This window comes from Balaenoptera physalus, assembly GCF_965194825.1.
Source record: "Balaenoptera physalus genome assembly, chromosome: 8".
Lineage (NCBI taxonomy): Eukaryota > Metazoa > Chordata > Mammalia > Artiodactyla > Balaenopteridae > Balaenoptera > Balaenoptera physalus.
Genome location: NC_138887.1, coordinates 122,216,046 through 122,243,682, shown reverse-complemented (window position 1 = coordinate 122,243,682; position 27,637 = coordinate 122,216,046). Strand labels below are relative to the sequence as shown.

Here is a 27,637-nt window from a genome sequence, read left to right as displayed (position 1 = left end):
GAGCAGGAGAAAGGCGGGATAGAGCAGCCTGATGAAATCAGGGTCAGCCAGCCGAAGGCGGACAGCACACCAACATCCGGCCGTGCACTCAGCAAGTCCTCGGTACTGAGGCTTGAGGACCTCTCCCACTGTCCAAACACGTTTTTAACCTTCTAAATGTTATCTAAACCTCCCAAGTTCAAATGTCACGACTACTCTAATGACCTACACGCAAGTTCACACAGTTCTGAGGGAGGGAAAATCTTTAATTTAGCTTAGCGTTAAGCGACAGAGGCCAGTGCCAAATATGGACACTACTCCTTAAATTTCAATTAAAAAAAAAAAGTGAGTGTAGAAGGCAGAGAAGATTGATTGTCAAGAATTTTGGCCTAGTATGACCCAGTTTTTTTTCTTTTTAAGGGTCTATGTACGAGGAGAAGCCTATTCCCAAATAAAGTGTACACGGTCACCCATTTTGCAGCACCCGCTCTCAGAGGCCTGGAGGCCGGCGTGCTCACCTGCGGGGCGAGGCAAGGGGGGTCGGGCTGGACTTGTTCGGCCCAGGATGCTATGATGTGCTGCACAGGGGTCAGCCCCCGACACAGCTGTGAGGACGACCAGGGCGGCCAGACAGCCAGGTGGGCGGCAGAGCCATTTTTCCCACCAGAATGCTTCAGCAGAGGTTTACACCTGGGAAACGGGTTGGGCAGCAGTGGTTCTCCGCTGGGGGTGACACTGGGCAACGTCTGGAGACGTGCTTGGTTTTCACAACCGGGGGGAGGGGGCGCTACTGGCATCTGCAGGTGGAGGCCAGGGGCCCTGTAAGCGCAGGACAGCCTCCATGACAAAGGATTAGCTGGTCTTAAATGTCAACAGCACCGAATTCGAGAAGCCCTGTTCTGCGGAAATCAGGAATTTTCTTTCCTTAGAGCCGGAATTCCGGTGTTTGGAGACAGTTGTGGCTGTAACTTTACAAAGAACGGCCCCCCTGGAGTTGCGTTGCCATCCTATGACTGAAACCCTTGGCTGCTGGTGTTGGACCTCGGCTGTGGTCAGATCCAGTTCGGAGAGAGTGACACACCAGCAGGACATAAAGGAGGGAAGGGGCATGAAAAAAAATCACACGCAACTCTGGTGAGGCGGTACGCTGAATAGAGTAGCGCTCTACCTGGCCGGCCGCCCCCGGCAGTGCACGTCCACCCAAAGCCTCAGATTGTGACCTTATTTGAAAATAGAATCTTTGCATATGTTTGTAGTTAAGATGAGGCCATCTTGGATAAAGATGGGCCCTGATCCAGTGACTGGAGTCCTTGCAGGGAGGCCAGCAGACACGGAGGTGCTCAGAGGGAGATGCAGGCAGGACACCCAGGGCGGCCAAGGGCACCCGAGGTTGGAGAGAGGCTGGGAGAGCACGGCCTGCCGAGCCAGCCTCCGACTGCGGCCCCCTGGCAGGTTCTCCCTCCTGTGGTCTCCCAGGCTCCAAAGCCCAGTGTTCACTGCTGGGGGGCAGTCGTTTCCCTGGCAGGTGCAGAGTCTTTGTCTGTAACCAGGTCTCTAACAAAGGAGAGACCCTTAAAAGACCGAGATGACAGTGCGTGGAGGGAGGGGGCCGCGTGTTGCTCTGCAGGGGCGTGAAGACCACCTGCTCTCCCGCAGGGCTCGGCTCTGGATGGGGAAGCTGCCTCAGCCTACACGGCCTGCCCGGGGGGCTCCGACGCGTGGTTTTCAAGGGCTGGACTTGAACGTCCCTTCTCTCCGGCTCCAAGTGAACTCCACGATGGGGTCAGCCCCCGAGTCCCCCTGCCGAGCTTCATGTGCGACAGAGGAGGAAAAGTCGGGGGCCCTGATAGCGATAAGATGAATTGAGAGGACAAACAGAAGTGTTGGAGTGGACAAAGGTTCAACTGAGAGGCTTTAACATTTATATTAAGAGAGGTCTTATTCCCCTGCCCACCACTTAAGTCAAGTGAAAAAATAATTAGGCTCTTTGGGCTGTTCTCATGCCCTTCCTCCTGAACTTTCTGGAAACATCAGAGAGAAGGAGGCCTCTCCGGCCACTTGAATGGTCTGAGTTTGGTCTGTCTGGAGAGCTCTATGTAAAAATGTGGGATGTAGAGTAGCCTTTAATATTTCAGAGGCTGCTGGGTCCGCTAATAAGATCACCTGTGTAGCCAGACAGCTCTGTGGGCAGCTGTCCCGGTGTTTCAGGGAAGGAGCCGAGTTCTTGGGGGAGGGTCAGGCCGTGCCGCCCAGAGGCTGGGTTTCCGGGGGCTTCTGGGGGTCCCTAGACAGTGGGGAGCAGTGGGCTGGGAGCCCCTGATGGGTTTTTGAGCAGTTTTCAGGTGGTACCTAAATCGAACTAGAGGACATGCCTGTCTGGTGACTCTACTTTGGGTTTTCACATTTTTCTTCATTAAAAAACTGACATTACAGAAGTAAGACGGTAATTTTAACTAGAGATACACAGAAAAAAAAGTTTGTAACTGACCCTTCCCCCCACCCCCCAGTGGCTTCCCACCCGTTCAGATAATCCAGGGTGAGAGCACTTCCTTCCTAGCGTCCTGCACACCCACTCAAACCTGCACAAACACGCCCATTTGATATGTTTTAGTTTTTGTCTTTTAGTCATTTAAAGATAATAGTGGGACTTCCCTGGTCGTCTAGTGGTTAAGACTCTGTGCTCCCAATGCAGGGGGCCCGGGTTCGATCCCTGGTCAGGCAAGTAAGATCCAACATGCCGTGTGGCACGGCCAAAAAATAAAATAAAATAGTAAAAATCATGCTACATATATTCCTCTGAAGACTGTGGAAATGTTCAATGAATTTTTTTTATAATTTTTTTTTTTTTGGCTGCTCCGTGCAGCATGTGGGATCTTGGTTCCCCAACCGGGGATCGAACCCACATCCCCTGCAGTGGAAACGCAGAGCCTTAACCACTGGACCGCCAGGGAATCCTCAATGAACTTGAATGTTAGGCTTGAATGCTCTCCTTACACCATAGACTGGGTTGTGGCTCTCCCGATTCACCTGCTGAAGCCCTAACCCGCTCCCACACCACGTGACCGTGTTGGATGGAGATGGGGTCTTTGAGGAGGCGATTCGGGTTAAATTGAGGTCATAGGGTGGGGTCTCAATCTAACGGGACTGGTGTCCTTATAAGAAGAGAAAGAGACGCCAAAGCTCTCTCTCCCTGCCATGTGAGGTCACAGAGGGAAGGTGGCCATGGGCAAACCAGGGAGCGGGTCCTCACCAGACACCAAATCAGCCGGCACCTTGATCTTGGACGTCCAGCCTCCCGAACTGTGGTAAAAATTTTCTACTGGTCAATCCACCAAATTTGTGGTGTTTTGTTATGGTGGCCCAAGCTAAGACGCTCACTTAATGAAAATACGTCATGGACCCCCTCCAGGTCAGTGGATGGAGATCTAGCCTGGCCAATGAGACGGTTCTCCTGTAGGTGGACACGCAGGTTGTTTCCAGTTTGTTGCTACTTCAGCAGCATAGGCAACAAGCCTCCTTGATTACACGTCCCCGGGTCTGGTGCATGTGATTTCTGCAGGACAGACTCTCCAGAGGGCAGGGGTCAAAGAGTAGGTACATCTTCACTGGAATCCATGTCGCCAGGTTACTTTCCCCAAAGGTTGCCGCATTTTATGTCCCTACTGGCCATGCATGAGACCTTTCTTGCATTTTTGCACCAGATAATATAATTGTTTAATTTCTGGTAATCTAAGACATGAAAGATGGCATTTCATTTTCGTCTTAATTTCCCTTTCAGTGGCTCCTAGGTTGTTAAGCAGATTTCCTGTGCTTCGAGTTGCTTATTTGTATCCTTTACCCATTTTTTGTTGGGTTGTTTGTCTTTTACGTTATTTCCCAAGTCACCGTGTAAGGACAGGCAGCTCCATGTTGCCCACGCGTGTTCTTAGTTGGGATTTGTCTGTGGTTTTGCACCCTTTGCTCCACAGACAGTCTCTTTTCATGACGCCTTTGGGTGTCTCATCTTGTTCAAGAACACCTACCCCCCGATTTGTCATACTAATAGTTTTCTAAATTTTCTTCCAATAGTTTGTGCTTTTATGTTTCAACATTGAGTCTGTACAGAACGCAGTTTTTGGATATGGTATGAGGTATGATCCAGCTTTCTTTTCTTCCAGCTGGAAGCAAGTCATATGTGTTAGCACCGTTGATTAAACGAACCGTACTCCCCTCCCTGTTGCATTAGAAGGAAACTTTGTTAGCTTTTCTCAAAGATAAATTTGTCAGAAACTGAAATACAGACATTCCCTCACACGTTCTGGACATTCAAGTATTTTTGTAGCTCTTTTAGAGCATTTGTTAAATCCTGCATTTTATCCTAGTTATTTGTGTGCTGTCCTACATCTCTACCCTGAAGGACACATTTTGTCTTGTATCTCCCCACTCCCTACACCACATAACACAATACTTTGCTCATAGTGTGTTCTCAATTTCTGTGAAATAAGAAAATAGATGTTTGCTTGATAGGTGTGTCACTTCTTCTCCTTTGGTTCTGTGAGGTGTCTGGGGACTATTTCCACTATTTTGTGAAGCCCCTGGAAAAATGATAGAATGTCAAGGAAAAAAGAGGATTCATCACCTGTAACCTCCTGGGTATTTAATTAGATGATGTTATAAGTGTCTATGGTATCAGGCTTGTGCTGATCAAGCCCAGGATGACATAAAAGGAGTCTATGATACCAGAGTTGGAGTTTCTAGACTTGGCAAGGCTGCCCTGTGCCCTCAGCCCTGTTCACCCAGAGCAGGCTCGCACACAGCCAGCCCCCAGCCCTGGGTCTCTAGCACCTTCCTCCTCGGTTCCCACACACTCTGATGTTACTGGTGCTAGTGGACAGTATACAAGTCACGGACAGAGGCAACGTGGCCTGACTAAGCAAATGTTCTGGCTAAGCAAGAAAACATTGACGTTAGCATTTGGGCATGTAGAAAGATTAAGTGCCATGCTATCCTCAGGGAGAGGAAATAAAACAGATGATTCAATACCCCTGAACCGATAAAAATAATAATTATCAGAGGGCATAAAGTGATGGGAGAGAATTAAACATTATAGTAGCTTAGCACAGAATTAAGGTTAATTAACCAAACCCTGGCCATGCATGCGTTTCAATGGATCAATACAAACAAAAGCCACGATAGAATGCACCAGGAGCTGATGGTGCCAGCTAGCGGCCTGCTCGCTGCTCCCTTCCTGACCTGAATCCTTCCAGGGACCCTGAAGAGGATGGAAACGCCCCCTTTCCCACTCAGATCCCGGAGGGAAATGAATCTACTCCCCAGCGTGGGAGTGTGGTTTCCCCAGCTTCTCTGTCTACAGCTCCACCTCCTGCCCCCGGGTGTCTGGGCCACTGGACTCATTTGTTAGTTCTTCATTTCTAAACCCAGACTTGTGCCACAAAATACCACAAACCAGGTGCTTGAACAGAGATGGATTGTCTCACAGTTCAGGAGCCAGAAGTCCAAAACCAAGGTGTTGGCTGTTGGTTCTTTCTTGGGGACCCAGGGAAAATGGGTTCCCTGCCTCTCTTAGCTTCTGGTGGGGGCTGGCGCTCCTTGGCGTTCCTTGGCGCTCCTTGGCGCTCCTTGGCTTGGAGATGTGACCTCCACAGTCTCTGCATCCGTCAGCACGTGGCCCTCCCCTCTCTGGGTATCCGTGTCTCTTCTTCCATTCCTATGAGGACATCAGTCACATTGGATTAGAACCCATCCTCACTGAATATGATCTCATCTTATCTACCTACATCTGCAAAGACCCTACTGCGTTCACAGGCACCGGGTGTGTGGACGTGAGCTTATCTTTTAGGGGGACACAATTCGATCCATGCAGGCTTTCGAGTTGGCGACCCCGGGGCCTCCCAGTTCTGTCTTGCTGATTCCATAAGGCTCAGTGGGTTTGTGTTCCCACCTTGCCCTCCTGCTGGGCGTTGTCAGCTGATGGGGGTGCTGGAGGGTGGGTAGGGAGCCCTCTGCAGCCCCTCTTCCTGTTCGCTGGCTGCTAAGGCTAAGGGCCTCCCAGTTGGGGCTGGCACGTCCCGCCCCACGTAGCATGCTGGCCGGCAGCGGCCTCTCCCTCCAGATCAACAATAAACATGTTAGGGAAACAAGCCCTAACATTGACCTCCACGGCCCTCATGAAATGCAGCCCCCTGCCTGGCCTCCATCTGGGCGTGCAGCTGAGTGCCCTGTATCCTTTGTCTCTGATCTTCGCCTTCGTTTCCGGTACCTGAGACTGCTCTCATCCAGGCTGGTTCAGACCATTTGGCAAGAATAATTTCACGAGCGTGGTATTAGACGCTGCACAAAAGTCTAAATACATAATGCATTTTGTAATTCTGTCACACTCAAAACAAGCTGTCAAAACTGTCTGGCATGACTTATCCTTAATAAATCCCTCGTCCCGTTAATTGCTCCTTAGTCCACAGAATCAGAATTGTTTGAATCCACAAATCGGGAGGAACGGAGGGATAAAGGGGATGCATTTAGAGGACTGCACTGTTTCCCCAGCACAGAAGGAGCCAGGCCTGGCAGTGGGCGCCACGCAGCCCTCGGTGAGGGAGCTGGGCTGAACGCACTGCAGCTTAGCATCTGGTGGTTTCGAACGATTCTTTCCTTGGAAACTTTGGAGGGAAAGCAACGCACTGATTGTCTTTGAGAAAGATGACTGAGGTGAGAGACTGAGTTCCGTGACACTGATTGTTCTAGAAACAGTAGCTTTGGGGCGCCTCCTCGGTGCCAGAGGTGACAGGTGTCTGTCCAGGGCTGTGCGTGGCAGTGCACACGCCATGAAGGCAGGGGAAGGGTCACTCCCTCTGGCCCCCCACACTCAGAGAAGGGCTTTGGCATCCCATGGACCCGATTAGCTTCCAGCTTAGCGTATACACGAGTTCTGTGACCTGGAGCAAGAGACCTGCATCTCGGGGGCTGCATCTGGTGAAGTGGGATGGACAGGACAGGGACGGGGCCCCTGCAGCAGGCCTCGTGGATGGAGAGAAGGGGGCTTCACTGGGAGAGGCCCCGGGCAGCAGGCTTGGAGTACAGACAGGAGGCCACGGAGGCCACAGACATTTGCCATGTCCACTGTGGGGCTGGCTATGCGGTGCCGGGGGGAGATGCAGACCTGGGGCATCTGTCCCATCCCAGGCCTCCCTGAAATCACTATGTGAATTTCTCGAGGCCTCAGTTTCCTGGCCTGCAGCATGAGATAACAATTCCCACCCCATCGGGGGGTGGGGTCCTGGACCAAGGCATGTGTGCGAAGCTTCACTATTGTAGTGACTGTGGTGTCACCGCGTACAGGTAGGTAAAGGCAGGGCCTGGGTAGAAGCATCTCTACGCCCCACTGGGGACGATGTGGCTCACTCAGTGTCTGCGCATGCATGTGTGTCTACGTGTGTGCATGCGTGTGTATGTAGACAAATCTGGAAGAACTACTGTTGGGTCCTCCAGGAGAGAGGCGCTACTGGCATCCAGAGAAGGGAAGACGCTGGGGAGGGGGGAGCCGTGGAGACGGGACTGCGTCACTCGGCAGGCGGGGCTGAGGGAGGATGGAACAGCTGCCAGGAGCCCACCTGGGCAAAGGAGCTTGGCTCGCCAGAGTGGGGCTGGGCGAGAGTCTTCTGGAAAGACCTAGACAACTTTATTGTGGACACTGAAATTTGAATTTCATATCATTTTCCTGTGTCACAAGATATTCTTCTTTTAATTGTGTCAGCCATTTGTAAATGTAAAAACCAGTCATGGCTCACGACACAAAAAAGATGGTGGCCTGGGGGACCCCGAGGCCAACATGGCCCCTGTGTGATTTCAGGTAGGGACCCAGACCACAGGTTCTGGGAGGACAGGGACCACCATAGTTTTGTTCCCTGCTGTCTCCTCACATCTAACCCAGCACCTGGCACCTAGTAGGTGCTCAATAAACATCGGTCAAGTGATTGATTTCACCGCTTAGGTCTGTGACTCGTGCCACACTCTCTTGGCTGTGGGTGTCTCCTTGTGCACCGTTCTCGGGGCTCCCACACCGGGAGGGACCTTGCCCTGCCCATCGGAACAGCCCACTCATTCTCACTTCCCAGCACCGCTCTCGGTGAGTGGAGTTTAGCGGATGCCCATGGCCTCTGCAATCGCGGAGCCCTGAGGCAAAGTCCCTGAAAGCCTCACTCCACCCACAGCCCAGGCTCCCGGGACCTGGCAGAACGATGGGCAGGGATTCTTTCCCTTTGGGAGCATTAGGGAGAGTGTTTCTTACTCCCGATTTAGAAGTGTAACCTTTTTCCAAGATCTGGGTGTTAACGAGCAGAAAGATAATATCCAAATGCACAGAGAATCAGGAAGGAAGAGATTTCATGTTACCTCTTGGGATTGTTAATTTTTAAATAGTGATAAAGAAAACTCAGCTCAAATGGAACAAAATGATCTCAGGTCCATCTCCTTTTGGAAACATTAGCAGGGGGCAAAGTGGTAACACGTGAAGGAATGAAGAGGGACGGGTGGGCGTTGCCCGGCGCTGAGAGATGCCTCCAGTCTGCGTGATAAACCCAAACTGTTCCTCCTTCCATGATCCGCTCCCTACCTGGAGCAGGTTTCTGAGGAATCTCCAGCACACGGGGCCTCGAGGGAGCCGTTCCTCTTTAGGGAAACCGCTGAGGAACTTCACCGTGACTTGGTTCGTAGTTTACTTTCATAGATGTCTCTCTATTAGCCGGATTGGGTTTTGTACCCCAACCAGAAGTATCAGCAGATAAAACCAAACACGACTTAGTTACCCCATGTTTAGGAACACGGCCTGAGGAAATAATCCAACAGGAGAAAGAAAAAGCACTTCATCTACAGAAGTGCTCAGAGAGGAGTTATTCATCATGTTTTTAATGTGGGCAACCCCCTGCATGTCCCAAAGCGAAGGAGCTTTGAGACGGGCCGTAGATTCTCAGAGGCGCTGCCACCCGGATGATCACAGGGCCGGGTGCCCCCGGAAAGGCCTGCGACGGGGCCGGGGGCGGTGGGGCTGCACAGGTGTGCACGGTCCCACGTGGACGAAGGCTGGGAGGGGCCAGGGCCTGGGTGTAGGGGTGCTGAGACGGCGGGTAGACCTCCCCCCTCGCGTCTGTGTCCCGTTGCCTGCGTGAAGCAGCATCTCATTGCACGCTTAGCTTGTCGGCGCCTTGACTTGGGAAGAGTCGCGGTCACTAGCGGCCCTGAACACTGAAAATGAAACCAAACAAACAAAAACGTTCTCTTGCACAAGAACAAAGCTGACTTGTTAACAGTCTCTCTGTCTTCCTTGGAGACAGGTTGGGCGGGGTCTCAATCAGGGCCAAATGTTGCGCCCATTCTTTTGAGGTTTTAAGAGATGCGACAGAACTGGAATCCAGGAATGCTCAGCACAGCAAAGACGCTTACAACCCTCCCGTCTGGCCCTGAGGTGTGGCAGCCCCCCAATACTTCAAGAGTTTACCAGTGACCTGCCCCCTTTGCACCTGAAGCTATGGCATGTCTGGTCACCACCCTAGGACTGACTGGCTCTTTTTTCTTTTTTTTCTTTTTTTTTTGGTGTGGACCATTTTTTAAAAGTCTTTACTGAATTTGTTACAATATTGCTTCTGTTTTATGTTTTGGTTTTTTGGCCATGAGGCTTGTGGGATCTCAGCTCCCCGACCAGGGATCGAACCCGCACCCCCTGCATTGGAAGGCGAAGTCCTAACCACTGGACCGCCAGGGAAGTCCCGAAACTGGTGTTCCTGAGACAAAGGGACTTCCAAGCCAGGTGCATGTGCAGGAGCTTCAATGTGGTGTTAAAGCCATTTCCAAGCTGCTTGCCTTGGGTGACCTGAGTTTGGTGCATCAGAGAAACCACCATCCCTTCTCTTCTTACCGCTTCTTACTAGAAGGGCTGTGGCCCGCGGGGCCTAGTGCAGAAGGCGTGGGTCCTTACACGGGCACCCAGCCCAGAGAGCTCCTCCTGGCACTAGGACGTCCTAGCAAAGTCACACTTGGGACAGCACCCCTGCCTGGCATGGGTCTGGAGAAGAGAGGGAAGGTCAGAGATGCATGAGAGAAAAACAATGCCATGAGAATGAGCTAAATATTTTTTGGAAAATGTTCAGCCCTGAAACATAACAGATCTGACTCTCGAGATGGGTGCCTGGGAACGGCTGTGACGCCCCTCACCGTCCTCTCGGCCCCTCTCAGTTTTCTCTGTGTGTCGATGAAAGACCTCTGTCCTGGCACTGCGTCTGCTCACTTGCGATCCGCCGTCTCTCCCAGTTTAGCGCTCAGCATGGTAACAGGAGCGTGAGGTCCTCCCAGAGGTGCTACCTGAGTGCTGTTGGGTCTGAGGACGGAGGCCTCTTTCCAGGTCATCCCACACGTGTTTCTAAGGACAAGCCTTTCACTTGGCCTCTCTATACGAAATGGTCCTCCTCCAGTTTCTGCTCTTTCTGGGCGGAGCACAGAAGCAGGAAGTAGAAAAGTCAGCGCAGGTACCACCCGCTCGCCATTGCCACCCTGACCGCCAGCAGCGGGATTCTCAGCAGCGCTGCTCTGTCCTGGGCACGCAGCTGCCTGAGGGTCTTGGGAACAGGCAGTCCGAGGCAGCAGGTGCTGGTGACCACACTTGGAGTGCCATGGGTCCGGATGCCCACGCTGGCAGCTCTCGGATTCTGAGAGGATGGGAAGGGGAGAAAATGACAAGAGGTCCTCAGGCTAACTTTTCAAGGCACTGCCTCGGAGTCACCGGACCATCCTACTAGCCCACCGGTAAGGAGAGTGCAAAAATCAGTCTATGCTCAAGTTGACATCACTTTTAAGGCATTTACAAACTAAAACAGTCAGCATCCATCAGAGGGAAAGTAGTCATAACCCTTTACGTTTACTTGTCACGTCAAACTCTCGAAAGATTTTCCTACCAGTTGCTTGACCTGATCAGATACATTAGAACAGGTGTTGTTTCCGTCCCAGGTTTACCGGCAAGGACTCTGGGGGAGCAAGGAGGCCAGCGTCTGGTCCAGCCCTCAGCAGGCTGTAGGTGGTGCCAGACCAGGATGGAGGCGCTTGGGGGCCTCTGCCGAGTCCTGCCGCCGGCTCAGACGGGATCAAGCACCCGTGCACCGAGGCAGACCAGCATGCGTCTCGTGTTGCTCCGTGTCCCCCCGTCATGGCAGGCTCTCGAGCAGCCCCCAGTCACCTCTTGGGCTTGGGCTGCACTAGCAAGACTTCAGGGGGGGCTCCATGGTCTGGGACTGTATTAGGAGCTCGGGCGGCTTAAACAGCAGAAATGTGTTGTCTCCCAGCCCTGGAGGCTGGAAGTCCCAGATCCAGGTGAGGGCAGGGCCAGTTCCTCCTGAGGCCTCTCTCCTTGGCGTGTAGACACTGTCTTCTCCCCGTGTCCTCACGTGGCCGTCCCTCTGTGTGTGTCTGTGTCCTGATCTCCTCTTCTTATAAGGACCAGTCAAATGATATCAGGGCCCACCCATACAACCTCATTTTACCTTCATCACCTCTTTAAAGGCCCCATCGCCAAATAAGGTCACATCCTGAGGTCCTGGGGGTTAGGGCGTCACCTAGGAATTTGGGGCGTGGCCGCACCTGGTCGCTTGGTGGAGGGCAGCAGCGTGTGCCGACTAGAGCAGCTGGCTTCCAACCCTGGCTCTGCCAGGTGGTGCTCAGGTAAGTCGCTCCCGTCTGAGCGTCAGTCTCCCCACCTGAAAAATGGGGGGTTTACTGTGGGATCTCCAAGGTCTTCCTGGTCGCAGTGTCTGCGTTGCTGTGTCCTCAGGTGCAGGACCTGGAGGGCGTGGAGAGCAATGACCTTGAAGCATCACGGTCGGTCGGGGAAGGAAGTCCCTGGGGCCTGGGGCTCCTCACCCAGGAAAGGGGGTTAAAAACGCTGGCCCCTTCCCTCTCAAAACCATTGTTTCAGGAGAGAATAAGCTAAGCTATATCCCCTAACAGATTTTTAACAAATATTCCAGAGAGATTCTGCCATAGCTCACGTGGGCGGGAGCTCCCCTTTTGAACCTGCCCTTGGGATGTAGAGCATATTTGAATCTAAATGGGTTTAAGTTCTGATGCCCCCATAGTAAGTGTGCCTTCATCCAGTGACCGTCAGGAGACGGTCCTCAGCCTCCCGGACGTGACTGAACTCTCTTATCCCCCAGTGAGAAAGACAGGGGGTGTGCTGTGCTCAGATCTCGTAAAAAGAGGAGGAGGGACACTCACAAGTGCACACATGGACACACTCACACATGGACACACTCACACATGGACACACACACGGACACATGCATACACGCCTACATGCACACATAGATACACACGGACACACACATACATGCACACACACATTCATTACACACTCATAGAGGTGCACTTAGAATGTTTCTGGGGGAAGGAGAGCTGGGCTTTAGGGTCTGGGGGAGCATCAGCCTTACTTTTTATTCTATTCTTTTGTTCCTTCTGGATTAAAAAAAATCAAGTGAATGTGTAACTTTTTCTATTTAAAAATGTTTTTAAAGAAAGAGGGACTTCCCTGGCAGTGGTTAAAAGACCCTTGGCTTCCACTGCAGGGGACGTGGGTTCAATCCCGGTCAGGGAACTAAGATCCTGAATGCCCATGGCGTGGCCAAAAAAAAAAAAAGAGAGAGTGCTTTCTTTGCAGCCAGTGGGAACTGGCGTGTGCACGCGTGTTTCCACAACTGTGGAGACGGAACACCCGGAGCTTCTTAACGTATCCCATTCTTTCGTCCTTTTCCTCTGAGACCTCTAAGGTTTTCCAGGGAAATCTCACCATTTGCCCACAAGTACACAGATGATGAAACTGGGAAATGCCACAACAGGTTCCCCAAACGTGACTTTTCGCCTCTTCTAGTCTGAGAAAGTGTTTTGCAGAGGTGGTTAGAAAGGCATAACTGTTGTGTTTTCAGTAGCAAGATGGTGAAAGACACGCAGATGGGGGGGACAGAAATTGTCAAATAAGGACACAGATATTGTATTGATGTGATCTTTATATTATCATCAACTAGGATTTATTGACTCTCTTCCAGGCAGTCTTTTTCGAGTATTTCTTTTCATTTTTATTCAGAATCACAGAAGAGTCCCCTTTAAAAAGTCCAAATTAGAGAGGTATGTTTGTCTGACACGGAGGTGGAGTTGAATAAATATTGTTGAGCGAATGAACAAATTCACATCACCTCTATTACTGTTGCAGTCTTACGGCCTTTGCCCTTTTAAGCACTGTCACTTTCTTCTATTACTTTCTTTTTTAATCTGCAAAATCCTTCCGGGGTAAGCCAGCAGAGGTCAAAGCTCAGAAACAGCATGAAAAGGTCGTTCTAAATCCTCGCTTAGAGTGATTTTTAACAAAGGTTGAAAAATTGTAACATTTCTCACGTGGATAGCTGTATTCAGTTCACCTAAAATGTTTGAAAATTAGTTTTTTTAAAGACTAATAGAATAGTTTTTAAGATGAGAAATCAAATGGCAGTGCCACTTTTGTATTTAATAATGAAAAGAAAGTATGTTTTTTTAACTTTAGGAAAAAGTCAAATTGACTTAGATGACCCCCATTTGGAGTTCATTAATGGTGATCCACCATGCGATTTTTCTATACTTTCAAGTTTTCTATACTGTTAAGTTGAAAACAGGCTCCAGAATGAGAAAATGTGATTGAAACTTTAATAGTTTTGAATTCTGGGGAAAATTTCCCCCCAAATCACATTGTTCTTATTTTATTATTTCTATTTTTCTCACAACCTGAGAGTATACTTTATGTAGACATAATATCTCCACGAATAAGAATAGGAAACAATTGCAAAATACTTTATTTCAAATAATAAGAATGTCTTCTTCCAGTATTCAGATTAAAGGGGGCAGAATTTTGATGTTACTTTCATAAATTTACTGTGTCATTTGTGGTCAATTGTGCTGCAATCTTTGTATTTTTGCCCCCAAGGTTTTATTGATTGCACAAATTCACCTGTTTTAACATCGAATTTATGGAAAAACTAGTATTAATTCTGTTGTTTGGCTCTCTGAACAAAGGCTACTTAAAATCTCTCTTATTGATGAAGTCCAGATGGGATTCATTTTTTCTGATATACAGAACACTGGAAAATGTATCAACCTTTATTATTCCTCATTGAAATGAGCTTCTTTAGGTTTCTAATTATATTGTTTAATAAAACTAAACAGTCAATGCTATTTGCATATTACATGAAGAAGTGTCACACAACAAACCCATAGCAGTCAATTTACATAAAAGCTAATTATAGATCTCATCAACTTAGAAGAGTTTCTGAATTCTTGCTTTCCCTGCTGTAGCCTAGAGCAAAGAAGGTTTGAATTTTCACTTCTAAATATTGACTTTTAACTAATATCAGAAGTGATTTCAGTATTTTTATGGATGAAAAGTTAGTGATTAAACTAGATGTAACATTTGCTGTAACGCAATTAAAATTTTTACATTAACTAAACCTCTAGAAAGAAAATCTTTGCAGCAATGTGAAACTAACTATCAGTCACTAAGCAGGTTAAGTACTGGTTTCCTATCTGAGGGACACTCCAAAATTGTCAGACTGTTATGAAAAAGACAGTGTACCACAAGGACAGTTTCCACATCAGACTGTGCACTGTAACATAATTGTGATAGCTATCAAGCAAGAAATCTGCTACAAGATGAACAGAGACACAGTAATGAACGAACATGGGAGGCACCCTGTAATTGACTGTTATTAAAGTGTTGTCAGAGTGCTCTGGAAGAGATCCCTAACTCGTTTTCTCAAGAAACCAAAGCCAAAACTTTCAACTACCTTTTTCCGTTTTCAAGTTGGGATCTGAGTACCTCCTCCCACTCCCATGTCATTGCTCACACAATAAGCACATGGTCAGAAGAGGCCTAAAGGAAAAATAAATACATAAACACGATATATACTAAGTATGATTTAGAGTTGTAGCTAGATTCCAAAATGGCAAAAGTTAGGATTTACTTTGATGAGGGTGTGCTAAGGTAGCAATGAAATTGTAACAGATCGTTTTTGTATTTATAACGTATACCAAATGAGTCTGTGTGTAAAAGTAATGGCTGATAAGAAAACCGTGCCAGTGAATCGGTTTTCTCCTGATACAATGATGGCGGCCTTTTTCATTCATATTTTAATGAGGTTAGTATCTCTGAGACCCTCCTTCCAGGGTGGAGGAAATGCTCCCCTAAGATTACAATAGGAGTTGCTTTATTGACAAGTACTATTCAGAATCTTCATAGTATAGGAAGAAAGACTTAGTTTTATTCCACTTGTCTCAATACTTATTGCACTCTTATAATCAAAACACTCTGAGGGGAGAAAAAGGCTCAATTATTCCCTGAACAGTCTTTAAGTTTAGTGAATGTAGTGCAGCTAAGTGGAATCATTTTAAACCCGAATCATGTGCATTTTAATAAGTGTATAAATAGCTGCCATGCATAAGCATCTTTTTCTTTAAAATTTTCTCACAAAATCGGATGCTTTGATTGGCACTTTAGGTCAGTTTTTTAAAAATATTTCTGTAAAACGAGCACTGCTAGTCTCATGTTGGGTGTTTTCCTTTCTTGCTTTCAGTGAAGATTGTAACGTGGCATTTTCTGAGCTCTCTGCCTGTAACATTTCCTACTCTTTCTACTAAAGAACATTTACTCAAAAGAGCCAGCAATTACATCAAAAAGCCAGTTAGCCTTCAAAGATGTATGAAATCAGCAAGATTCACGTGTTGATCCCTAGGTATAACATATTTGCGTTAAAATAGGCACAATACTACTATATTCAAATATGTAAAATTCCACTTTCAAAATAAGGAAAACAATCCCGTTTGGTGGAAAGTTATCATGTGGCGACTGTTTTTTAAAACGCGTCAACGCAGGAAATAAATACTACAGCTCTCAAAAGTAAGTTGTGGAAGGTCTCGCATATTGACATCCTGATTTGCTCAAATCTTATACACTCAGGATTTTTGCACGCAGCTCAGAACGTCAGGTCAGTTTAAAAAAAAAAAAGTTTCGAGAGTGGTCTCATCTCAACGGGAAATACTGTGGTGTGTAAGGACGACATCCAGGGTTCCAAAAGCGCCCTCCCAATGCTCAGACCCTCTCCATTCAGTGACAGCCTCGCCCCTCGGTGTTTACACTTTGATTGGGGAAGGAGAGGGTTAGGGAGGGGGAGAGAGAGAATGGATTCTTGATTACAGTTAGATTTTTTTTAATGAAAGAGCCAACTCTTCACTTTGAGGTTAAAATGTTGCTTTGTGGACCTGCAGAAAGTGCTACGAGCCTATTCATATGGACCAGACAAGGAAATATACTAAAGCACACGCAGGGCAGGAAAAAAGCCGTAATCATTCTGTTAATGATCTGCTTGGTAAATTGTAATTTAAGAATTTACCTCTGTTTTCTAGCTTTTAAGTCCCAATACATATTTAATCTTTCGTTTCTGAAACAGATTTTCAATTTGTTTGTTAACCTATGTTTTTGGTTTTATTTACAGCTTACGATGCTTAAGTGGCCCCATTAAAGGTGTAAATAAAAACGTAACTTGTGTTTTGACTGTGCGCTTTGAGCTACTTTCTTTAGGGTCTTTTGACCGTAGACATTTAAAAAAATTAAAACACTCAGTTTTTTAACTTGCTATTTTAGCGAATAAAGAATGCTGCGGTACACTCCCGTTTAATAAACGACTTAATTGCAGAGTTGACTGCATGGGCCTTGAAAGCAGTTCGTAATCAATCTCAAATGGAGTTTTGCGGGCAGAAGGAGGGATATTTTATCACGGCGCACGTGGTGGTGGTAATGGAAAGTTCATTAGTGCCGTTTTTCTTTGGCTCTTTCCTTTTCTACAGAGTTCGTTCCTTGCCGAGCCTGGGGGGTGACGGGAGTGATGCTGGAGTGGTTTTGGCTGGAAGCAGGGTTAAGCGCAGAGGCGCGCCGCACGGCCCGCCCCGAGCCCCGCGGCCAGATGGCAGGGAGGGGCGCGGGGAGCCTTTGTGCGCCCGGAGCGCGCATGTGAATGCCGCGCGGTCGCCGGCACCGGAAGGGTTCACACTGCGTCTGAAAGGGGACAATGGAGGCTGGATATATCAACATCGGCGAAATCGAGTTCATTTGTGATTCAGCCCCTTTCACCATGGTTGTCATGCAAACTTCCTACTTTGATCAGCAGAGGGTGGAGAGGGAGAAAGCCCGCAGAGGCCGGGGCGGCGGCGCGTCCGCGGCGCCCTTGGCGGGTCCCCGCCCCCTTCCGGAAGGAGCCGCGGGGACGCAGCATCCTGCACCTTGACCTGTCTAGACGGCCCCCGAGTTTTTGTCCCGGTTACCAAGGCCGAGGGGTGCTCTTTGACCCCCGCGCGGGGCGGAGGTGGTGGCCAAAGGGTCCTCCGAATCCTCGCTGGATTCCGGAGGGAGAGGGGCGCGCGGAGACGGGCACCAGCTGTTCCAAAGACAGCGCAGCCGCGCCTGCGAGTGGGGCGATTGGGTCAGCCCGGCTTTGCCCTGCCCCGCGGCCACCGCCCCTGCCCCCGGGCCCGAGCGGCCGCCGAGGGGCCACGGCGCGCAGGGCAGCGGCTGCGGAGCGCGAGGCCCGGCCTTCGCCCAGCTCGGAATGCGCTGCACGAGAGACCCGAGCGCTCTCTCTGGCTCTGTCTGTCTGTCTGTCTGTCTCTTGCAAGTAGATAGATAATAACAGCCATTACCTGTGCTTAATGCCTTATTCTGCATATTCCATGACTTTCCAAAATTATCACCTGTAGAAGTATAGTTTCTAGCTTGAATAGAAGTTTTTTCTTCTGTCCGCTTTCGAACAAAGGCACTTTTTAAAAACCAGAATTTAGGCTAACCCCTTAAATTATGTAAATAATATAACTGTGCACATGTTGTATCAGGACAGGAATACTGTTTGGGGGATGGGGTGTGCTACCACGTGCATTCTGGGGAAGGTCTTTTAAATCATATCAGCGTTAAGACGAGTTTCCTCCCTTTTTTGGCTTTTCTCCACAGGTTCCCTTAGCCCAGTCGGAGGCATTCCTCACGGACCTCTTGGATAAAGTGTGCGAGCGAATGAATGACTACAAGCTCGAAGAAGACCCCGTGGCTAAGGAGAAGACTTTCAAGAGATTTGCTCCAAGGAAAGGAGACAAAATATACAAAGAATTTTTTAAATTCTATTTTTATTCTGATGCTTACAGACATTTGAAATTCGCGGTAAGCTATCTTCTTCGCAGAGGAATTCCGTACTCCATGCACAGGTTTTGGTACCTTTTTTTTTTGCTGTTTGTTTGGGTTTTGGTTGAGTTTCAAGACATGCCCATTAAAATGTTATCTATTAGCTTTGTTGTCCTGCTGCTTTCTCAGTGTTAACCGCGCACTTAGTGACTTGCCTTTTGAGACACCTAGGGGCTGTGTTATTTCATCTCCGTGGAGACAGTTAAGTGATATTTTCCAGAAAGTGCGTTACAAATCCCAGTGACTTGGAGGCACAGTTTGCACGTTGCTTTGCTCCTGGGGACGGTTGGGAAGAGGACTCAGTCCGTCCCCGTGCCCGGGCAGGTCTCTTACAAGTTCCCACGTCAGGAATCAGGGACTGTGGTTCCGAGGTTAAAATCCAAATTAAAATGAATGTCGTTTTCAAATATTTATAGCCACATGATGGAGGGAGAGTGACACACGTCACTTTTTTTTTTCCCAAGGCTTCACAGAAAAGAGAGAATTTTTTTTTCCTGAGTTCATTCAAGTATTTTAGCACAAACTCAGTTAAACAAAGGCTTAGAATGATAGTTGGCCTTATGCCGCATTTCCTCCCATCATAATGTTTATTTCACGTGAATGCTGGCCTCTGGCTCTCCAGAATGTGCCTGGCAAAATATATAGCAAGAGATTTCACTTTACTTAATGCTATTGAGTCAGACCAAGTGATGGGAAAGCCTGTTTGAGAAATATCTTTGGTTCACACGTTGGCCAAAATGTCAGACATGCTGAACCCCTGGTATAGGGGCTGCAGCTGACTTTTGAAGATTTCATTTTAATTAAAAAGTCAAGGCAATAATTCAGGGCTAAAAGTACTGTAGAATGGGAATCGCAGTGAGGAAGTGTGTTTGTATCTCACAGGTCTTCCATAAACATGTAATAGTGGAATTTAAATATTTTAAAATGCCATTTAAAAAATTTTAGCTTCTCCCTTAATGAACTCGGGAAATGAGTTACTAGTCTCCAGTGAACACTCTTTACAATCACAGTTCCTAAGCTTGTGCTTCTCCAACGCAGACACACGCTCCAGTCAGAATTTAAGATTTTGGGGTGCGTGGGTACATTTGAGCTCCCTCTTCTCTGGAAAGTCAGATTTGGGGTGGGGGGAAGCAAAGTGAAATTATGGATGGATCTCTTAAGTGGTATGAAGAGAAGCTTTCCTGAGTAACTGAAAAGCCCCGTTATCCTGAGTGCAATTGAAGATGCACTTGTGTTTTGATTGCTGAGAAAGCTTAATTATTTTCACACTTCAGACCCTGTTTTAAAACCACAAAATGGATTATTATGTTAAATCTAAAGGAAACTGGTTTAACCATTTCAAGGAGCCGTGTTCTCTAAAGTTTCAAAACAAACAAACAAACAAACAAACAAAAATGAAGACTTTCAGCTCCATAAATAGGAGCTACATCCCTCCTGTTCCTTTCCATTCCAGTGTGAGGAAGAGGAACAAATACAAAGAACCATTTTCCTGCCTCACCCTCGTCTTTCAATACGACTAATCAGTTAGCCAAGTCTCAGGAAAATGATGCAATTAGCATTCTGGGAAGAGGGTTAATCCAATGCAGTGATGTCTTAAACCAAAAGGGCTAATAAAAATGGACCACCTTGGTAACATGATTTTATATTTTTAGCTAATAAAACTGTGACAAGTCCTTCCTAACAAGATGTCCTGTGAGTGCATATCTATCCACATATGTTGTTATTCTGTTTCTACAGTGTGAAACTAGAATGGAAGAGTACGAAGATGAAATATTCTCACTTATCGCCCAGGAGGCACACTAGCTCACTGACAAGCTGTGCAGTGAAAAATCAGGTACTGTGTCTCATGTAGCATGCGCCCTCTCCCTGGCCCACCCCTCTTTCGAGCCCAGCACTGCAGCATCTTTTTTTTTTTTTTCAAACCAAGCCTCGCTGTCTCCCTGCCACTGACGGGGTCTCCACTGAATCAGAAACGACGCCATGTGAGAGAAAGCAAACAAACAAACCTCAGGGCTATGAGGCCTTGCTGGCTGCACTTCTCCTCGACATTTTAAATGAATTTAAAAATGCTTGGTTTCCAATTGGGATTGCAAGAATCCAAAGCGTTTCTCTTTTTAAACTTTTAGAGCTGGGTTCTCCATCCTGGACCAGGGAAGGAGAATCCCTTTATGACTTGTGTACTTACCTCCACCAACAGAAAGTGGGATCTTTCTTTAGGAAGACATTTCAAACGTTTTTCTGTTTGTTTATTTGGTGCTGGATTTTTTTTCAAGTTCCTTTCCCAGCATACCTACTTCTTAAAATTTTTTTTCTGGTAGAGGGTGGAAAATAATACTTGATTCGTATTCTTAAACACACACATGCATACGTACAATAAGAAGCTAGAAAACACTGCCAGAAGTTTCTTTTCTATATACAGAGTTGAAACACAGGACCACCCTGACCCGACCCTCCATTTGGTTGAACACACACCTTTTAGTCTGTATCACGTTGATCCTTTTAAAATACATTTACAAGAATGTAGTACAAGTCATACATTCTTTTCAGATATCTTTGAAAAAATGAATGTGATATATGGAGACTGATTGAAAGCTGGGGGAAATACTTTGATGCAATTATGGAAGCTTGAGATGTTTAGCATTCGGCAATTGTTTATAATAAAGTATAATATACCTACAGCCATAGGATCAAATTTAGTGCTGAAGTCCTTAAAATAACAGTTACTGTGATTAGAAGGTAAATATTTGTCATCCAAAGTTACTGAACAAGAAAGTAGCAAATTTCCATGAACATGATGATGTTGTCTTACTCTGAGTAGATAATGGGGTTGTTCTCTGTTTAAAAGCCAGTTTAGTTGGGAATTTGAAGAAGAGTATGGTGAAATGATGTAGTCAGGATATAGCCAGGAATTCAAGAGCTTTTTCCATTGATTTTGATATGTACTGCTGTAACTTGTGAAATTCACATAAATAAGTGCATAGTCACAATTTCCCAAAGAAATTATTTTGGAAGGTTTTCAAGCTATTCAGAGGTGAACGTGTGCGTTAAGATGTAAGCAAAAATGTGACGCTTTTGAGAATATTTGTTTTCCTATTTTTTTCTCATAAAGGATTTGGGCTTGTCATAATCATCTATGGTAAATGCAAATCATTTGCTGTATGAACACCTGCTCAAATATTACAAAAGTCTTGAGAAAGTTTCACCAACTCTTTATGGCAGTAGTTGCCTCAGATAATAAGGTTCTGAGGAAAGACTCTGTTCCCAAGTGCTGCAATTTGGCTTAATTTCGATAATATTAACTATCTCTTTTCATTCCTTCTGCATATTTATAATTAGAAATAAAAATTAATATTATCCTAAAGAAAATACAAGCATAAAGCATAAACTTAGGATATGTGCAATATTACTAGTGTAAAATAAAACATGATCAAATAATTCTTAATAGCATCTATTTAAAAGAAACTGATTAAGTGCTTACACTGTAAACATAAGTATCAGTGCCCCAGAACTATTGAGAACACAAGGTAACAACTCCAAAGAGTAAACTACCACGTGGCTGCTACGTAGTAAAGTGGAGTGAGTTTTTTCAGGTTGTTTCTCTGTGAAACATACTTATAGATGTTCTAAACCACTTATAAATTAAAAACTAAGAATACAATAATCCTAAAAAGAGATAAGAATCCCTGCCCTCCTAAACCCCCACTACTATTGAAGTAAGTAAACCTCATGACAAGATAAAGAGTTTTTCAAACTTAAAAATTATTGCCAGGAAAAAACTAAAGTGACACAGCAATGAGAATAATTCCAATTAATGACTGCAGCAACGAAGATGTAATACATTTTAACATATTGGGATGCTTTTGGAAATTTGTGTAAAAGGTGAGACTCTCGTATTGTAGAAAAAGTCCAGAAGCTTTTAAACATAGTCTAATACAAGTACAGTAAGTTTCCTACAATAGCATGACATTCACCCTGTTTTGTAAAGGCGATGCTTTATTTTGTGCTGTTGTACCACAGTTTTGCTATGATCCCTCTGCACGACTTAAATGATGTTTTAAAAATATGACTCTGTGTGTGTGTGTGTGTGTGTGTGTGTGTGTGTGTGTGTGTGTGTGTGTGTTTATTGGAGGCTATGAAAACTACATTAACCAGTAACTCTGTACCTGGTATAGACTATGAGCAGACACTGTACTGAGAGCTCGTAAAATGTCCACATTGCTTTTAGGAAGATTAATAATCTTTTCAAAGATAGATATTTCTAGGACTAGAGGTTTGAATGGAAGTTTAGTCCCTTTATATGCTTTATATGCACCTTATATGTGTGTATGTGAATTTTGCTTTTTTCTATTTCATGTAGACCTTTTCACTTTATTTTTAACAATTACATGGGAGCAGATGAGGGCACATTCACAGACTTTAACATTTCAGCTGTAGAGGTATAATTGACCTAGAAAATTGTAAGGTATTTAAAGTGTACATCATGGTGATTTGATATGTGTGTACATTGTGAAAGGATTCCCCCCATCTAGTTAATTAACACATGTATGATTCTTTAAAATATTAATATTCTAAGGCTCACCCCCTACACAAAATAAATGGGGAATAATGGAGGAAACATATCTTATGTTAAACTTAAAATGACTGTGTTTGGCTTTAAAAATAACAATTTCGTGAGATTTTCATAAACGTGTCATCCTTTCAACGAATGAAAAACGTCTCAGTGAAAGGCTGTGGGTCTGCAGATGGATCTGCAGATGCCACTATAGCTTTATTCACTGGATAGAAGAAGAGTTATCAAATACACCCTGTTTGGGGGGCATGAGACAGTAATAGTGGTAGCAGGTTATTTCTTACGTATCTCTTTTTCTTTCCCAGGCATGAAATAAAAGTGAGTTCATTAGATTTTCCTGGTTGAATGTTTTGTGGCACATGACTCAATCTTTTCCAGATTGTTGTTTTAATGTCTTGAAGTAAAAATGGTATTTTAAAATCTTAATAATATATAAGGTCATGATTAAAAAGATAGCTATACTCCACTCAAGGTAGAACATGTCACTCTAGATTATGGATAAATGGATACTCTGGTCTTTGGAGGTTTTCATTAGGTAGAGTGAGGGTATAAACACAAATACATAAGTATGTTTTGTATACATATCACTTCTGCTTTGATATCAAATCTTAACATTTAAAAACATCAGACCAATGAGAATTTGTGACACGATCATTTTGAATGCCACAGATGGAATAAGGTCTCAGATATTCAGAAACGTTTAGCCTACATTTAAAGTAAAAGCATTTTGACCTTTTTGTATAGATTTCCAAGCACTAATGGGGGTGTTAAATTCTAATATTCAAAATAATTACTTTCAAGGCTAATAAATCATACAAAATAATACGAAGGCTGACCTATTTCCTATTTTAAATAAATTACGTAGCTAAAATAAACCGTAGCCCAGTCTAAAGAGAGCTGGCATTAATTGCTGCCAGTTGGAAATGTACTGTGTATCCAAGCGTCATTGCCTCTCTGCTGCTTGGATTAAATGCCCAGCGCACTGATTCCCTGTCTCGAGTATTCCTTAAATACTCCCATGACCACGGGCAAGATGATACAACCCCTGGGCTTTGTTTCAGAATACTCCAGGAAAAAATACTGGAGATGGGACAGGAATAGCAGTGGCTGACCGAGCTGCAGGGGGGTAGATTACATTCTTCTTTCTACTCTTGTGTGTATTTGAAAATGTCCATAAGAAAGTTTAAAAAAAAATGTGCTTCCACAAGAATGTGCTTTTGCGGAAAGTAAATTATGACTTATGGGCTGGTGTTAAATGTGATAGTGATGCCATCTAACTTTTTTTTTCCCAGGTCTGTGTGAGACTTCTACTAATCACACTGAACTCTAGGAATGACGGTGCTGCGAGTTAGAGGAGAGACAAGTCACAGCCCCCAAGGTCAATGTCTGCATTTCTGTCTTCATGTTTCTTCATGAGAAGAAACTTTACGTCTCTTGTTCGTACTGCATTGTCTCATGTTTGATATTTTATTGAAAATCTCGTTTGGCATCATGACGAGCCCCAATTCTTTCTATAGGTGAAGCTGAGGGGTGCATGAAACGAATTACCTTTGTAGATTTTGATATAAACAGGCTTGGCAGGAAAGCATTTAACTCAGTAATAGGAAAAAAGTGAAGACATTTCATAAATGAAATAAGGATTTAATAACGTGTACTGTATATTTCATGCACATATACAAGTATAGTGTTCTGTTTGATAAAAACTTGATTTGATTTCATAAATACTTGATTAGTCATGAAATTAAGAAAACATATTGCTGCAAATTCCAGGTTAATTATTCTGGGCTGTATGGCTGTCACTGAAAGAAGCGAACTCACTTTATATCAGGAATGAAATTTAAATTTCTAGAAACCTTAAGTTTAAAAACTTTTTAATTTCTAAAATTTAATTAAATGCATAAAAAACAGTGAGTACTTTTACAGGGAACAATAACTATATTGGCCTTTCTGATGCATACATCCTGAATTCAAATGATTTAGAAAGTTGATTTATTATTCATGTATTTATTATCATGTAGTCTTAAAGGATGATACCAATGGCCATGTTTTGTTTTGCTGCAAACTCTCCTGCCGTGCCTTTGTTTATTAAAGAATTTCACCTAACATTTAGCGTGTAGATTTTACTACTAACCAACCTATCATTCTTTCTATGGATGTTTTTGTAGGTGTGGAGATGGAAGGAGAGGTGGGAACTTATGGAAAATTGCCTTTTGACCACGTTAATAACAGAGTGTAGTAATAATCTCACTCTTGGAGATTTCATTGTCTCTGTTAAGTTTACATTCATTGGAATATAAGTTTAATCATTTAAAAGGTCAGGACCTATTTTACACTTGTTTTAAAGAAGAAGTTCTCATTGTTGTCTCTGAGAGTTTACTAGGTAGGATGCTTATACTTTGTTATGTGGATTACTATTTGCTAAGAATAAGCCAAGACCAATGAATCCATTTCACTGAGGAGTGGAGAGTGGAATAGAGCAAAGTCCCCAAAACAAAAACTATTTGCCGTATGTTACCTGATGGCCTAGAAAGCACATTACTTAAGCCACTCAACTGACTCGTCAGGAGGAAACAATTCTTACATTTAGAAAAATTTGCCAAAATGAAGAGAAAGAGGTTTCCATTCTTCTCCTTTTCCCACCTCAACTCTTATTAAAAGTTAGATTTTTAAAGTGGACTTCATTTATTTGGGAAAACTGAGAAGGTCTGTGATTTTTTGATACGTCTGTAGCTGGCTAAGTAGTATAGATCCTACATATTATAACCCAATGAGGCTGCACTGCATACAACTGATAAAAAATGGAAATAGGATTTAAGAATAATTAGCATCATTTTTCAGTAGGGTAGTAAAATTGTGACTTAAAACATAGTCCCTATAACTTTAGTAAACTTAGCTATTTAAGTTTAATTTAGCATTTCAAAAAATGAGTCATAAACATTTTCCTAACTTAGGCTTCCTTGGTAAATGCACTAAACTGTTTCTTCACGGGAACATGTAGAGACACTGGCACAAAGTTCCCTCGAAAACCATAACATTTGTGATTGTAGAAGTGTTGGCTGCGGTCCTTCCATACCCTCAATGGTAAATCTGACAAATTCTCACATCTAGACAGTACTAATGCTAATCGTAGAATTTAAGAGATTTTGGGCTTTTGTTTCCCACCTAAAGGACCGTAGGGAGGTATGCCTTCCCTCCACTGATGGCTGTTTCTCATGGATATTGAGGCTTCTGCTTTGACTGGAGAGAACCAGACATCTTGCCTCTGATGGGGAATATCTTAAGGTTTTGCTAAATAGGGCTTTTCCATTTTTTCTTACTTCCCAGTAAAAATAATCTTGTCTCTTGCAAGATTTTCAATATCTCACGACTTAGATAATTGTTTTCTTTCCAGATCGAACTTGTTAAACACATGTACATGTTTGTAGTTACTGATTAACACTACATTTGAGTGAGCCACTGCATTTCTTATGGCTGCGATGACTTAAGTTTCCCTCTGGGTGTGGTGAGGCTGTGCTGCTTTTAAATGAACAATAATGAAAGAGTAGCTGACTGCTGGCTTTGCCAGGCCTCCAAACACATTCCTGCCTTTTAATGACTTTTATTGACCAAAAACAAAGCAAAAGCAAAAAGCCAGAAAGAAAAAAAAAAAGGAAGAAAAAGAAACAAAACAACACCTAGGGTGTGACAGAAAAGTTTCTTAGAGCCCATGGAAAGCACCTAATTCTGGGTCAGAAGAGAATCTTGGAGAAAAGGTAGGGAGAGATTTATAATGCTTATTAAAATAATGTGGAGAGAAGACGTGTTTCAGGTGGATGATTTCAAATCGTACTTTTATGAGATGGTTTTTTTGGGTCTCCATGGAAGACTTCTGTGAGCCTCTTCTCATAAAGAAAAGACCAAATTGGCTGAGATGAACAGCTTATATTTTGTTATGTGGATTACGATTTGCTAAGAATAAGCCAAGACCGATGAATCCATTTCACTGAGGAGTGGAGAGTGGAATAGAGCAAAGTCCCAAATGGGAGAGATCAATACTTGATTTACTAAAGCAAGCCCTAAAAAAAAAAGTCAATAACTGGTTATATTTTTTTATACCTATTTCTCTGCTTGGCTGATATTTATTCATATATGTAATAGCATTATCTAAATAAATATTTTAAACTATATATCAATCTTAAAATTCACATTGTAATGAAATATGAGAAAAAGCCAGTCTTTGATGTGATCGTGTAGCCTGTTTTAAAATCTCATACAAATCTATGAGCTAATCTTAAATCTTGAAACCCATTCAATGGCATATTTCATAGTTTTATACCAAAATGCAATTAACAATGATATTGTACTGTTAACAATAAAAGGTATACCCATTAGATATGTGTGTTTTTATTATGATTTTTAACCTATAATTTAATTTCCCTTTATAAGTTTCTTAAATTCCTCAGGTTATTTGCTTTTAGAGCAAGGGACTAAATAAATAAAAGGTCAAATGCAATGAATGAAATTGAAATATGAAAGTCATTGCCCTTATATTACCTAGGGAAAGAGGCAGGAAATGGCATGGTTCTCTCTGGGAGTCATACTTGCTGCCCCTTGCCCTAAACATGTATTTGCTGAGGAGGCAGGATCCACTCTTTTTGTCCGTGTTCAGGACCTGCCCTGCTCAAAGGAGATGGTGATTAAATTTAATATAATATTGGCTCATTTGTCTGTAGGGCCATCACCTGAAACATCAAGCTTTGCTTCCTAAGGACAGTTTGTGGAAGTGGAGTCTAAAACGTCAGATACAGCTCTGTGCCCCTCCCGATTCTCGGGGGACT

General features: G+C 44.6%; 1 protein-coding gene across 1 annotated transcript in view; it reads left to right on the top strand.

Moving 5' to 3' along the window:
• Nucleotides 1–26,488, top strand: part of CNPY1 (canopy FGF signaling regulator 1) — a 39,358-nt gene extending 12,870 nt beyond the window's left edge. Inside the window, 4 exon segments of the mRNA XM_082473716.1 lie at nucleotides 18,026–18,229; nucleotides 19,988–20,050; nucleotides 20,054–20,084; nucleotides 24,113–26,488. Coding sequence (XP_082329842.1) covers nucleotides 18,026–18,229; nucleotides 19,988–20,050; nucleotides 20,054–20,084; nucleotides 24,113–24,150 — 336 coding nt within the window. The 3' untranslated portion in view covers nucleotides 24,151–26,488.
• Nucleotides 26,489–27,637: the final 1,149 nt, after the last annotated feature.